The sequence below is a fragment of the Aptenodytes forsteri genome, unplaced genomic scaffold (genome assembly GCF_000699145.1).
Source record: "Aptenodytes forsteri isolate BGI_AS27 unplaced genomic scaffold, ASM69914v1 Scaffold249, whole genome shotgun sequence".
Lineage (NCBI taxonomy): Eukaryota > Metazoa > Chordata > Aves > Sphenisciformes > Spheniscidae > Aptenodytes > Aptenodytes forsteri.
In genome coordinates, this window is record NW_008796188.1 from 2,672,321 (window position 1) to 2,685,444 (window position 13,124).

At 56.8% G+C, this 13,124-nt stretch overlaps 1 protein-coding gene across 1 annotated transcript; it reads right to left on the reverse strand.

The window, feature by feature from the left end:
* Positions 1-2,815: 2,815 nt before the first annotated feature.
* LOC103906106 (parathyroid hormone/parathyroid hormone-related peptide receptor) lies at positions 2,816-9,598 on the reverse strand. Its single transcript, XM_019474274.1, has 13 exons — positions 9,521-9,598; positions 7,613-7,718; positions 7,032-7,142; positions 6,786-6,910; positions 6,482-6,576; positions 5,928-6,114; positions 5,327-5,480; positions 5,077-5,137; positions 4,495-4,561; positions 4,098-4,196; positions 3,576-3,713; positions 3,410-3,451; positions 2,816-3,178 (listed from the first exon to the last, which is right to left on the reverse strand). Exons 1-13 carry the CDS (start codon positions 9,596-9,598, stop codon positions 2,816-2,818), a joined length of 1,626 nt encoding a protein of 541 aa, XP_019329819.1.
* Between the last annotated feature and the right edge of the window lie 3,526 nt (positions 9,599-13,124).

A 13,124-nucleotide genomic window follows, 5' to 3' on the forward strand; every position in this document is an offset into this window, starting at 1 on the left:
TCTTTTTTTTTTTTTTTTTTTTGCGCCATAAAGGTAAGGAAGAACTCTTTTGTTGAAACATGTCAGCACCCACCTCTGTCTTGTTTCTACTGAAAGAAGTATCAGAAACTGTCAGGGTTTTGTGACATTGTGATGTTTTCTTTATCAGCTGTGCATTTACTTTCTGCTTGCTCTAGTAAATGTTTTATTACTGGGACAAAAATATCTAGCATGTGCTTTTTATTCTCCACTTCTTCCTTTGGCTGATCCGGCGTTTGGATGGAGATTTGACTGGCTGGAGATTGGACTGCGTCCCTTCCTTTCACCAGCAGTTGTGGATGCAGTTGATAAAAGACTTCCTGTGGTTTTCCTCAGTATCTTTCGCCTCAGACTGTTTTGCAAACCCTGTTTTAGCTTCAAAGCCTCCTGGGGAATAGATTTTCCTCCATTTTGCAAGTGGGAAGGATACAGCCCAGGGCACGTTGCTCATCCCAGCCTTTCATGGAGTCATTGGTAGAGCTGGAAAGAGAACTCGGCAACAGCCTCGTGATCTGGCTTGCATGTGTACTGGTTTCAGTTAAGACAGCAACTTGATTATTCGGGACCCCTCACTAACTAGCTCTAATCTGTGGGGATTTTTTTTAAGAATAGCTTCCACTTGAATTATCTAATCACGGTCTAGGCAGAAACCTCATTGCGCTGGTTTGAGCTCTGCATATTTAGTATTAAGACAAGGATTTTCCAGGGCAGATGTGGCAGGGGGTTTAGGAGCAGCTAACGGTTGAGTTCCCCTTTCCTTATCACATTTAAGGTTTATCACTGCACAATTAAAGATTTGAGTTTCAAAACAAACAAACAAAAAAATAGCTCCATAGTCTGAAGCTGCCATCTGCTCCCTCCCTTCCTGGAGCTGAGCTCGCTGCTGCTGGGAGCTGGCCCTGTGTGTGGCTTATGTTGGGTTTCTCCCCTTCTTTTTAACGCATCCCTCTGCTCTTCGATAGGATTATTGAAATTCCTCACCCCTCTCTCAGCTACCAGGAGCCTCTTGAGACTTGAGTGAGTAAATATGGATCACTGACCGAGAGCTATAAATGTCAGTTCGCAGGTCCCTGTTAGATACATAAGAGGGTTGATTCCTTCTCCGCAGAACAAGGTAGCAGTGTGAGCAGCGTGCCAACTACCCTGAAAGAGAATCTCTCTCTTTGCAGTGGCAGGGTGTGCTCCTTTCTTCTAAAGAGACCAGAGCCCGACTCACAGCTGAGCAAATCAATTACAGGAAGCTCAGGTCTGTTTGTAAAGTGGAACCCTGGGATTCTGCTCCTGCCTCTGTGCCTGCGCATCAGTCACCCCCTCTGCCTCTCGTCCCCCAGAGTGGGGCAAACGCTGCCACCACCCAGCTGTGCTGGGAGCCCTCTTCCACGTCGTACAGCGCTTGCTTTCTTGGATGGGAGGTGGTGCGGGTGTGTCTGATTCTGCACCATCTCCTGGACCGTTTAAAGGCTATGAATCCTGGAGCCCCGCCCTTCCCTGACACGCCTCCTGGCCTTCTGGCTGGCCATCCCTCCAGTGCTTTCTAATCCTCGTGACTCATTTCGTATCTTAGCTTTTCACTGGAAGATCTGGGAACGCACAGAGTTAGTTACATGTTCTCTGTCACTGTCTTTATCACGAAATTACTGCCTTGAAGGAATGTGTCTCTTTAGAGCAGGTAGGAAGAAAATTCTCCGTGCTACCACCAACAAGCTGCTTCATTTTAACTGGCATATGTACCCCCTCTCCCAACAACATCGTAATTCTCCCCTCCCCTGTGGTCTGACTGACCTGTCTGGGCTGGGCATCACAAGCTCCTGGGGAATGTCTTTTCCCATCAGGGTGATGAGCTTTCCCAGGCAGTGCACGTGTAGCAGAGTGGGCAGGGGGGAAGTCGGGGCTGCCCTGTCCCCGACAGCGAGCAGCGAGAGCAGGCCTGGCTGGCTGTGAACGGGGCTGGGTTTCCAGCCCTTTACACCCTCTGCTGTCCTCCAGTACCCAATCGCCGTGCGTAACACCATCGAGTCCGTAATGGAGTTTGAGGACAGAAGCGAGCCGTACAGACTGTCTCTTTATTCGCTTTTTAGCCTGCAAAAAGATGTACAGGGCCAAGGCTCTCGCGTGCAGTGGTCTGCGTGTTTACGGACAGCCGCGCTGTAAAGCCTGGGGCACCCAGGCGTTTCGCTGCGCCCTTCCCAAGCCGTAAAGCTTGGCCTCCCTCCCTGAGCCCATCGTATCCCAGTGACTCATGCTCCCTGTCTGTGGCTGAGCGTTGCGTGCTGGGCTTCACGGTGTCTGTGAGCTGCACGAGGATGCAAGTAAGGGCAGGGTGAGCTGCAGGACAGCTCTGTGGGCACTGTTCGCTCTGCCTGCCCCGGGCTGTACAACGCAGGAATTGGTGCTAAATAGGGGAGTCAGACTTCAGGACTATGAGCTCATTGAATCAGCTTTAGACACGCTGGAGCTGAAGTCGCCTTCCAGACTGTCGAGGTAAGACTGGGCCTGGAGGATTGTTTCCTGGTGATGATTCAAGGCTTTGCATGCAGAGGCATCACTTACATCAATTGCTTGCGCGCGGAAGGAAATGAGGTTTTGAACTGGCTGCTCGTTTTTAGGCCAGGTAGGTAGAAGGAGCGAGAGCACGTGGTCCCTTTGCACACTGGCTGTGAGGGAAAGGGAACTGTGGTGTTCCAGCTGCTATCCCCTACCCCAGCTCTCCATACAAGCATTAAAGGAGCCCAAAGCGTGAGGATCAACGTCTTTCCAGGCACGGCTGGAAGTCCAGATGGGCGAAACACCGTTCACTTCACAGCATTGTCTCCAGCTCTTTGTTTAGGTTGGGGTGACGCTGATTCAGGCCTGTTAAGTCCACCATGTTTTCCCCACAGGCTTTCTGGCTCATCTCCTGGGTTGGACAGGGCAAAAAGTTATCCGAGGCAAAGGAGCTGGGGATGCAGCCTGGCAGGCTGGCGCGGGCAGGGAGCAGCAGCCCCCGCTGCTGCGTGCTCCCTGCCCCTCGCCCCGCGAGGCTCATGCTGAAGCTCGTGGTGGCGTGGGAGGCCAGCCCGCCGTAGCAGCAGCTCCCCGCCGCGCTGGTGGCACGCGCCTTCTGCTTGAAGTCCAGCGCCAGGCTTCTCCGAAAATGGGCTTTCTTAATCTCCGCCTGCACCTGAGGGAGAGATTGGAGATGGCTGCTGGTGCCCAGAGACAGCAAAACAGGCATCCCTTCGCTTCCCCATGGGTTTCACTCCTAGGTTTTTTTTTGCCTTTCCAAATCCTACTGAGAGGGATGGATCTGACTTTTTCCCTCTGGTTATCCTAGCTTGGGGGCTGCGGGCTAACTTCCCCAACCCTAAAGGGGCTGGAACAGGGAGCTCAGCTGCTCACACTTCGAACTTACCTCCCCATTGCAAAAGCAGTAGATAAAAGCCACAAAGAAACCCTGCCAAAAGAGACAGAGGTGGAGTTTGAGTCCTGAGCCGGGATGCTGTACGTGTGCCTCCGCGCTCCCCGGACGAGCATCGCTCGGTGTTCAGAGCAGGGCCGGCAGCCCCGTGTCGACGTACCTGGGAGGAGTTAAAGAGCATCTCGTAATGCATCTGGATCTGCCACAGGACCCCGGAGACTTCGGTGTAGGGCATGGCCATGAACACCATGTAATGGACTCCAAAAAGCGGCATCAGCACCAGCGTGGACTTCAGCAGCTTCCTGAGGGGAGAAATGCTCTGAGCCGTTAGCCAGGACCTGCCAGCCAGCCTGCAGCGCCCTTGCAGACGTTGGTAAGTGTCCTAGTGAAGAGGGCAGTCGCTTTAACTTCTGCTGCTGCCGCAGCTGGTTTCTGCGTAGCTATTGCACAGTGTCCAGCTTGGAGAAGGGAGCAGGCAGAGCTTGAACTTCTGAGCCTGCTGCTTCAATCAAACTGAGCTGCCGGAAGCGCTGGCTGCCATCGTCCTGCCACCCTCCCTCGCTCCTGCAGCCGTTCCCGCGCCTCTGCTCTTCGTCCACAACCCTCTGGGGAGCCGTCTCAGCTAAACAGGCGGAAAATGAGCCAGGCCAGGGCCGGGGCATGGATTTGCTGCTGCCAGCACTTGCCTGTACTGCTGCCGGGGGTCCAGCTTCCCCGTGTTCGTCTCCCAGAGCTTGGAGGCCAGCACCCGGACGATGTTGAGGAAGAGGAAGAAGTTCACCTGCCAACAGACACCTGCTGTGGTTTTGTTGCCCGCAGTGACCTTGGGTCTGCCCGAGCAGCCCCCCGGGATGAGGACAGGCAGTTCTGGGTGAGCTGCAGGCAGGGACATGGGGGTGATGCTGTGCTCAGAGCGGGGAGGAACCAGTGCCCCTGGATCCCTCTGCATCACATGGGCCCTCCCTGCGTGCCGGGGTGGCTGGGGACACAACCCCAGTGACCACAAGCGAACGGCTCTGGGTCTCTATTGATCCCCTTTCCCCAAAAGGGATTGGGAGATTCAGCCACGGGATTCTTACCACGATGGCGGCCAAGATGGGGACCTGATAAATCCACTTCATGTTCCCCGCGCTGAGGTCCCAGCACCTGAAGAGACCAGTAAAGAAACACCTTGGAGAAACCTGAAATCACTGGTAAGGAAGATTGCCGGCTGATAGCTCCCTGTACCCCCCAACCAACATCCCCGTCCTCCCACCCTTCACTCCCTTTGTGGAGTTTGTGTAAATCTGGATCCAACAGCAGCCGTGCTACAAGCATTCATAAACGTCATGGTGTTGCAAATCAGTTTTAAATTAGCATTAATGTTCCTGAGGGCTCCTTGGCCAACTCATCTAAAAGTCCTGTTGTACGTTTGGTGGCCTTTCTCCTTTTAAAATGCTTAACTTTAGAACGTGCCCTTTAGCATTCATCTTTGCACTGTTTATTGATCAATTTAAGGTGTAAACCTGCATCCATCTTCCTCCCAAATGCAGAACAAGCCTTGTACGTATATTCACTCCTCTTGCATTTTCGAAAGTTCTGGTGCCCACAGATATTTCGCTAGCATTTGCAACCAGTCTTTCCCTCCCCAAAGGCCTGTCGGGGAAGGTGGACCTACGTACTCTGTATCCGCCAGGGAGGCCCTGACGCTGGCCCAGACAGACACAAACACAGCGGGGAGACCTGGAGGGGCAGGAACCAGAGTGAGGAGCATGGATGAAGCATCACGTTTGCTGACCGAACCAGTTCCTGGCAGCTGGTCTGCATCGCGCTGCCCTTATCTGGGCGCTCGGTGCCACTCAGCCGTGGCTGATGCCACAAGCTCCCAGCTGGTCTCAGCGGCCACAGCATTGGGTTGGGGTCCATGCTTACCCCAGCCGATGATGATGAGGACCCACAGGTAGTTCTTGTTGGAGAGGAAGGCCATGAAGATCAGGTTGTGCAGGTAAAGACCTTCCACCAGGATCCAGTAGTGGTTAGTGGCCAGAAAATAGAGGAAGAGAGTCACCACCACCTTGCAGCCAACCTGTGGATATATAGTCAGAGAGGTGCCCATATCAGGCTGTCCCCTGAAAGGAAAACGTGGTGGCTTTTGCTCTCTGGTCAGCAAAACCCCGGCTGTGCCCCACGCATGGCTCATGTTCCTCCTCTTGCAGGGAGCTACATCTCCCTGGGATATTCCAGCACCAGATGTAGAGCAGGTGCTCTAGATGTTTCCCATAGGAGAGGTATTTCCCCTACCAGGGCACTCTGAGCTCAGACAGACTGCGAGACCTGTGTCCTCTGTGGCTGTGGTCTGTACTGTGGGACCAGGATGCGGCGAAGCTGGGGTGGCCCTTCATCCCTCCCCAGCTGCATCACCCCTGAGCAGCACACCCCCAGTCAGGGAGGGTCCCAAGCACATCCCCTCGCACCAGGGCTCCTAAATCCCCTTTTCCCCTGCTCCTGCCTCCGGTCTTGGCGCGCCACTTGCCAGGTGGCTCCGTTGTCCCGGTGAGGGACCCATTTCTGCCTTGAAGTCGTCCTCCCGCATCTTCTCCATCTCGCTGGCCAGCGTGCCCGAGTAGAGCACCATGTCCTTCACGAAGATGCTCACTGCCCGGCAGATGAAGGAGGTGAAGAGGTGGACATGGATGTAGTTGCGTGTGCAGTGCAGGCGCCTGCGGAGAAGGGGTGCGACACGAGCCCAGCCCTGGCTGCCCAACAAGCTCATCACACGTGGGCTCAGGCAATGGGGGGGGTCTCAGAGAAGGTGAGCTCCAAGGTGTCAGCCCTCCCATGGGCACAAAAGCCAGATCTGGGGGCAAGTGGGGTGTCAACCCCTTCAAGAGCAGGGTGGGGGGGATGGGGAGCTGGTCATACTGGGGGTGTTTTGGGGCTTTGGGAAATGGTCTGATGTTTGTGCTGGGGTTTGGGGCCTGTTCCCGTTCCCTAAGGGGCTGCTCTCCCTCGGGGGGTCGTGTGTGCAGGTGCTGGGGAGAAGATGGTTCTCCCCCACATGGGGATGGGGGTTCAGCTCCTCCTTACTTGAAGTACGAGAGGATGCAGACAGCAACAATGAGGGAGGCCAGGGAGATGGAGTAGCCGACGGTGTACATCAGGTGCAGTCGGTCAAACACCTCCTGGAAGAGAAGGGCTGTTCTCCACCACCCCTTTGCAGCCCAGGGCCACCGCTCTGCCCCCAGGCTGAGAGCACAGGAGGAGCAGGGCATGTTTGGGGAGTGGAGGGGGAAGAGTCCCCTGCTCCCAGCAATTCCCTTGGCCTTTGATGTACGCTTCCCTGGTCCCCATCCCAACCCCTTTTCCCAGCACCTCTGATGAGCAAGGTCACCTTCTCGCGGCTCCGGCTCTCAGAGGAGACGAGCAGAGCGCATTCGGTGTAATTGGCCCAGGTCTTGTTGATGCTGAGAGCCATGGCCCAAGTCCCGTAGGCGCTGCAGTACCTGTAGGCATGACCTGGGAACGGCGACAGGCGCTGTGACAGCAGCAGGACTCGCGGGAAGCCCAGACACATCCCTGCTCGGTGGAGGATTATCACCAAGGTGAGGTCGCTCCCTGCCTGGGTGCAAGCGCTTACCTTTATGGTTGAAGTCGTAGATGTAGTCGGGGCAGGGCACCGACACCTCCTGGCTGGGGGAGCCCTTCGGCCAGCAGATAATCCCGTCCCACTCTGGAAGGCAGCTGGTGTCTGGCCAACGAGCAAAGGCACATCTCACTTTGGCTCCAAACAGGGCCACATCATAACCTCCGGCTTCCCCAAGCGTGTGCTGGACCAGGGCGAGGAAAACGCGCTGCCACGCGATCACCCCTGGCCTGCAGAGCAGGGGGAGCCGAGGGGGGGGACGGGGAGGGGGACACATCCCATCACGTCCCACCTCCTCCTGGGAGGGGGGCGAGGCCCCTCCACGTGCTCTCATTTGCCGTGTGCACAGAGCAGCCGGCGCTGGCTAATCAGGGTGATGACTTAATTAGCACCTTGTTGCGCCCAGAGCAGCCACGGTGCCAGGAACTGCACAAACCCACACCAGGACACTGCGGTGCCCCGGAGCTGTGCATCTCCGTGGCCCCATCCTGCTCCCATCGGAGGGGAAAGCATTTCCCACAACGTAGGCAGCTCCGCCGGGGCTGGCTGACCTATGTGCAGGGGAGGGACGCTACCTTTGATCTTCTCCAGTTGGGCTTTTATGTCTCTCTGACATTTCTCCTTAGCTTCCACCAGGAGATAGATCTGCTCTTCTTTTGTGAGAACATCATCGGGGTCAACCTGCCAAGACAAAACCAAAGTGACGACCCCCGCCTCCGCGCGGCTTGGCTTGGGCCAGCAGTGTCAGACAGCAGCTCGGCTCACGTCTCCTCTTCGTGCTCACAATTTAGAGATCAATCCTCTCTGAAAGAGCTTGACCCACCCTGGTGACCTCCATGTCCCCAGAGAGCTGCCAGCGCCTGCTCGGTGACGTGAGCCACCCACGGCCAGGATCCAGGAGCTGGGAGCAAAGCTGCTCTGTCCCAGCAGCACCCCGAAGGTGGTTGATGAGACACCCACAAATGCTTCCCGACTCAGGGCAGGACCCACGTCACTTCTGCTGCCGCAAAACACCCCATTGCTCCCTGCCACCAACCCCTGAATCCAACCAGCTAATTAACACCCAATCCAAAATCACAAGGGGCTCGAGGGCCGTTACGGGAACATCATCTCCTGCATGGAAACACCACTTTGCTGAACCCCGCAGCGTGGTGGTCTCACCCGCAGGCTCACGGCATCAAACAGGACCATCCTTGGGGCAAGAAATGAGAGTCAAAGCCGGTGCAACAGACTGGCAGGGAAGACAGGAGCACGCATGGAAAATGGGTGTGCTGGTAGGCAAAGCTAAGGGAGCAGCCACGGCATGGCAGGGCTGTCCCAACCCTTCCCAGGCAAGTCAGGTCAGGTTTGTGCGGCTTTGGGTAGATTCAAACGACACTGGGAAGAGAAAAGCGCTGCCTGCCTTCCTGCTCTCGTTTTTCCCTCCTTCAAGGCTGAGGCTGACCGCCAGCCCCCCTTCCACCCTGTCCGTGGTCCATTGAGAAATGCATGTACTTTCGTGTTTCTGTGCTAGAAATCAGTGGCATGTCAGGCTTCTGCGCCGGCTCCTCCTCGCCCACCCCACCAGTGGTGCTGGATGTCCCCGTTGCCCACGATGAGCCCTTCAGAGCCGGGTCTGGCAGCCCCTGGTTAAAGTGGCCGGCCAGGGCTCTGCAAACAAGCGGGCGGCCAGCGCCGGGAGCAGCGGGAGGCAGATCAGAGCCGGGTCTGGCAGCCCCTGGTTAAAGTGGCCGGCCAGGGCTCTGCAAACAAGCGGGCGGCCAGCGCCGGGAGCAGCGCGATGCAGACGGGTGCAGCCTGCGGCACCTGCAGCCTCCCGGTCGCACCACACGTGCAAACATCTTTTGGAACATTTTGGGCTGAGATGCTTGAGGGAGTTTGAAGCTGGGATGAGGAAACGGCTTTGGAAGTGAAAAGGAGCCGGGATGCAGGGGGTTCGCGTTGGCTCCTGGACTGCCCACAGGTGAGCACGGCCAAATCCTGCCCCAGAGAGGAGACCCTGAACTCCCATTCACGCTCTTCCCAGTGGCAGCCGTCTGGGTGGGTGGACAGGGGGGGCTGGTGAGGGGCGTAGGGCAGGAGTGGGGGTCCTGGGGGTGCATCAGCAGGGTGGGGGCCCGGCTTTGGGAGATGCACTGGGTACAGCCAGTTCTGCCCTCACCACATCCCTCCAGCCTCGCCTGCACTAACCGTAAACCGCCCCGCTCTTTCTGTTCCTCCGCTGCCTCTGAGGCAGTGAACCCTGCCCTGGATGTGTCCAAGAAATGGAAAACCATCACGTCATGGTGTCTCCACGGCCGCTGGAAAGCTTTTAGCGGGAGCGGAGAAGCTCTCCCCTCCCGCCCGGCCCCTGCCAGGCAGCTCTGCGAAGCAGGACGTGCAGCCAGAGGGCACGCGCCCCCCGACAGGAGCGGATTGCAAAATTAGCAATATTTAAAGCCAGGAGAGGGACTGGAGGAGCCCACAGGACCACGCAGACTTACCAAAGCCCACGCAGAGCTCAAGAGGCAGCAGCAGAGTAGAGACGCTGTGATGCCTCCCACAGGGATGGATGCCTCCATGGTCCCACCGCACTGCTCGGATGGGGACCTCAGGGACGGTGAGCTGGAGAAAGCAAAGCCTTCACCTGGGGACAGCCGAATTGCTGCCGGCCCGGGGCCGCAGGTGATGGAGAGTGCTGGCACGTTCAGTAGGACAGAGCATCTTCTGGGAGCACCTTCCCGGCTGCGATCCCCGTCGAGGCGAGGTGACGGCAGGGGCACAGCCCGTCCCTGGGTGCTCAGGGCTGGGGGAGCCCCCCGAGGTGAGTCCCCTGTCCCGGTGGGCAGTGCCCCGGCAGTGCTATAGGGAGCCACTCGCAGGCTTACCAGGCAGGGGGGTTTCTCCCCCCACCATGCTTGCTGCTATTCAGTCTCCGCATCTCGTTTGCTTTAAGCAGCTCCTGGAGCGTGTGCAAACAATTCCTGTTCAGATGGGGATGGCAGAGGTTTATTGGCTTAGCCCTAGGTGCTAAAATCCTCTTCATTCAAGGCAGATTCCTCTTCTCTTTTCAGAAACTTCTCTCACTGCCTGGTGGCTCATTTTTCAGCTGTCACAGCATCCCCCCGCTGCCCCCGCGCCGCTCAGTCCCCTCCAGCCCCAGACTGGTCCCAAGGAGCTGAAGGACCTTGGGGAAAATCCCAGCGAGGTGGCTGGAAGTAGGGAGGCAGAGGGTGCAAGCACGTGAGCATCACCGCCGCGCCGATGCTCCCGAGATGGGATGTCTTTCAGGCAGACGCCAGTTTAACCCTTTTCCTTCTCTCAGGGTTGGTGCGTGTTTTGGGGAGACGTGCCGGGATCAGTCCCGCTCCCCACCAGGACAAGCGCCTCGCTGCCCTTGTGCGTTTGCTTTGCAAAAGGACCTCGCTGCACAACTGCGTTTAGCCTTCTGCGGACGGGGGGCAGGACAGACGGACGGTCCTGGCAGCAGGGAATTTTCCACGCTGACGGGTGCCTCATGCAGCCCGTGAATGAGATAAACTGAACAGGCAGGGCTGGGGGGTCAGAGCTGGGCCCGCCGCAGCTGACACCGTCCCCATCAGAGCGGTCCCTCGTCACCTGCATCCCCACAGGGAGGCCCCAGGGGCTGTCCCCTGGGTTTCAGGATCATGCAGATGCCCGGCTTGAACCTGCCAGCTCGAACACCTTGTGTCCCCCCAGCAGCCTGGACGTCCCCCTGGGGAAACGGGGGCACGGAGCGGGGGAGTCCTTGTTCCCCAAGCAGGTTGTCGTCAGTGGGATGAGGCTGAAATTCAAAAGCCCGGTGCCAAACCCTGGGAACAGCAGGCTCCCAACCCGGGGCCTCACCCCTGGCCCGTGTAATCCATGGCTGGTTGCAGCTATTGCTGCCTCCATAAGGGCAAAATCCTGCGCAGGGCAGAGCCCCCGGAGCCTCCCTCAGGGTTTTCCTGGCAGGGTGGCTCGTCCTGGTCCCAACCAGGAGCCCCCGCGGCTGCTTGGAGGAGGGTCAGACTCTTGCTCAGCTCCTGCGGCGAGGGAAGGCGTATCAGCCGGCTGAGAGAGCAAAGCAAATCCAAATGACGGCGCTCAGGAGGTGCTGCTGCTCCCTCGGATTAAATCAGACAGGAAAACAAGCCTCTGGGTTGCTTTCCCTGCCACAGCAATCAGCTGTAAATCAAGGAGCGATTAGGGGCATCTTCAGCAGCTGCCCGTCTCCCCGGCCCAATTTAGCCACCACCCTGGCCCACCGCATGGGTGCCGACACCAGCCCAGTGGCATCGCTCTGCCGAGCGGCACCACAGCTCCCATGCTTGCCCATCGAGACGCTGCATGGGCACGTAGGACAGGAGAAGGGATAAGCAGTTAAATTGCAGGATTAATATTTTCCGAAGGCTCTTCTGGGTACTGATTTCTGACCCAGAATTCGCTGGGGAGTGAGGACGGAGTTAAGGTGAGGTTATTTTGGAGTCAGATGAATGCGTGTATGGGTGGAGGCTGGCTGAGGGGGACGCAGCAACGCTCAGGGACAGTTTAATTCCTACTGCAGGCAAAATCTGACCCAGGCTCCAAGTTTGCAGTTAACAAAACACGTTGGGGGTATTTTTGCTAAATTACTTGCTATATTACAGAGAGATCTGGAAAGCAGTCATTGCAAACAACACCCACCCAGCCCCATCATCCAGCCCCCTCAGCTTCCCGAATCCACGCTAGCAATTGTGAGATGGTGGCAGACAGCAAATTTCCCAGCAGTTTGTGGCTGCTGCCTCCTCCCAAAAGATCCCTGTAACCCGGCTGGCGACAGCTCAGCCTCCGGCTTGAGCAGCGTTTTGGCAAGGAAGAGGCTGGGGGGGGGCTCTGGGCACAGGGCTGAGCTAGTGACACCCCCTGTTCCCATCACTCCTAGCCCTGCAGCAGCTCTGAAATAGCAGGATTAGACCTACCCGGTCATGCCAAGCCTGAGCCGCTGTGATACAACATGACCTGAACAAGCCTGACTCAACCACCTGAAAATAAAAATATAACTGCATTTTCTATATCTACATATAAACAAAACTTAAATTCATACATATATAATGTGTGTGTATATATATGTATAAATATAATTGCTCAGACTCTGGCCAGCACCAGGACCTCATAGCTCTCGCACCAGGACTAAGAGCATCTTGCAGGATCCTGTTCCACCCAGCGGCTCGCAGCCGTCCCTGCAGCCCAATTTAAGCAAGCACTGGCCGGAGAAATGAGGCTGGGCAGCATTTCCTCAGCAGAGAAGATGCTCTGATCTGTTGTAATTAATTTTTGCCCATTTATTTCTGTTACCAAAATAGCAGCTCTGGGACCCCAGTGCAAACTGGGGATGGGTTTTCCTTCTCCTGTGCTCTGTTGCAATCTGGCTGTATTTAAGTTGATGGTTTAGGATGTCTCGGTGTAACCCTCGAGCCCCATTTTCTGGGACGCTGAACCTCGATGACTTCTGCTGCCTCTTCTGCGGGTCTTCAAACAGTTGAGAGAGGAGGGGAAGAGCAGGAGCATCTCCCATCAGAGCCTGCCCGGTGCCTGGAGAGGAGCCGAAAGGAGACCCTATCGCCCGCCCTGCCCCGCAGGTTTTGGGGATGCCTGGGACAAGCGGTGCAGGGCTGTGAAAGGTCCTGAGCTGATGAATTAAATGCCTGGCTTTAGCCATCGTTTGCATTACCCTCGTTAGCCATCCTGACGGAGGTGTGCACGGCTTCCCGCCTGCAGCGTGGCCTTTTCCAGGGCACAAGCTCAGCCCTGGGGAGAGATTGGGGCAAACCAGACCCTGAGCATGAGGCCGGGGGGATCATTCAGAGAGGACTGAGCTCCTTTGAAGCAGCACTTCATAAATCCTGGTCTTAAAAAGGGCTCTGCAGCATTTGCCCTTGCAGGCCTGCCTAAAAACAGACACGCTTTTCCCGTGGGTATCGCGGCAGGTTTATCAGCCGTCGTGTTGCTATTTGCTTGCCAGGCACCCGGGGCCATTCGCGTTTAGGTTTTCAGTGATCATTTAGCAAGCGGCCCCCATGCAGCCCACCCGGTGCAGGTGCTGGAGGGGGAGACGTCCCCCCCCTT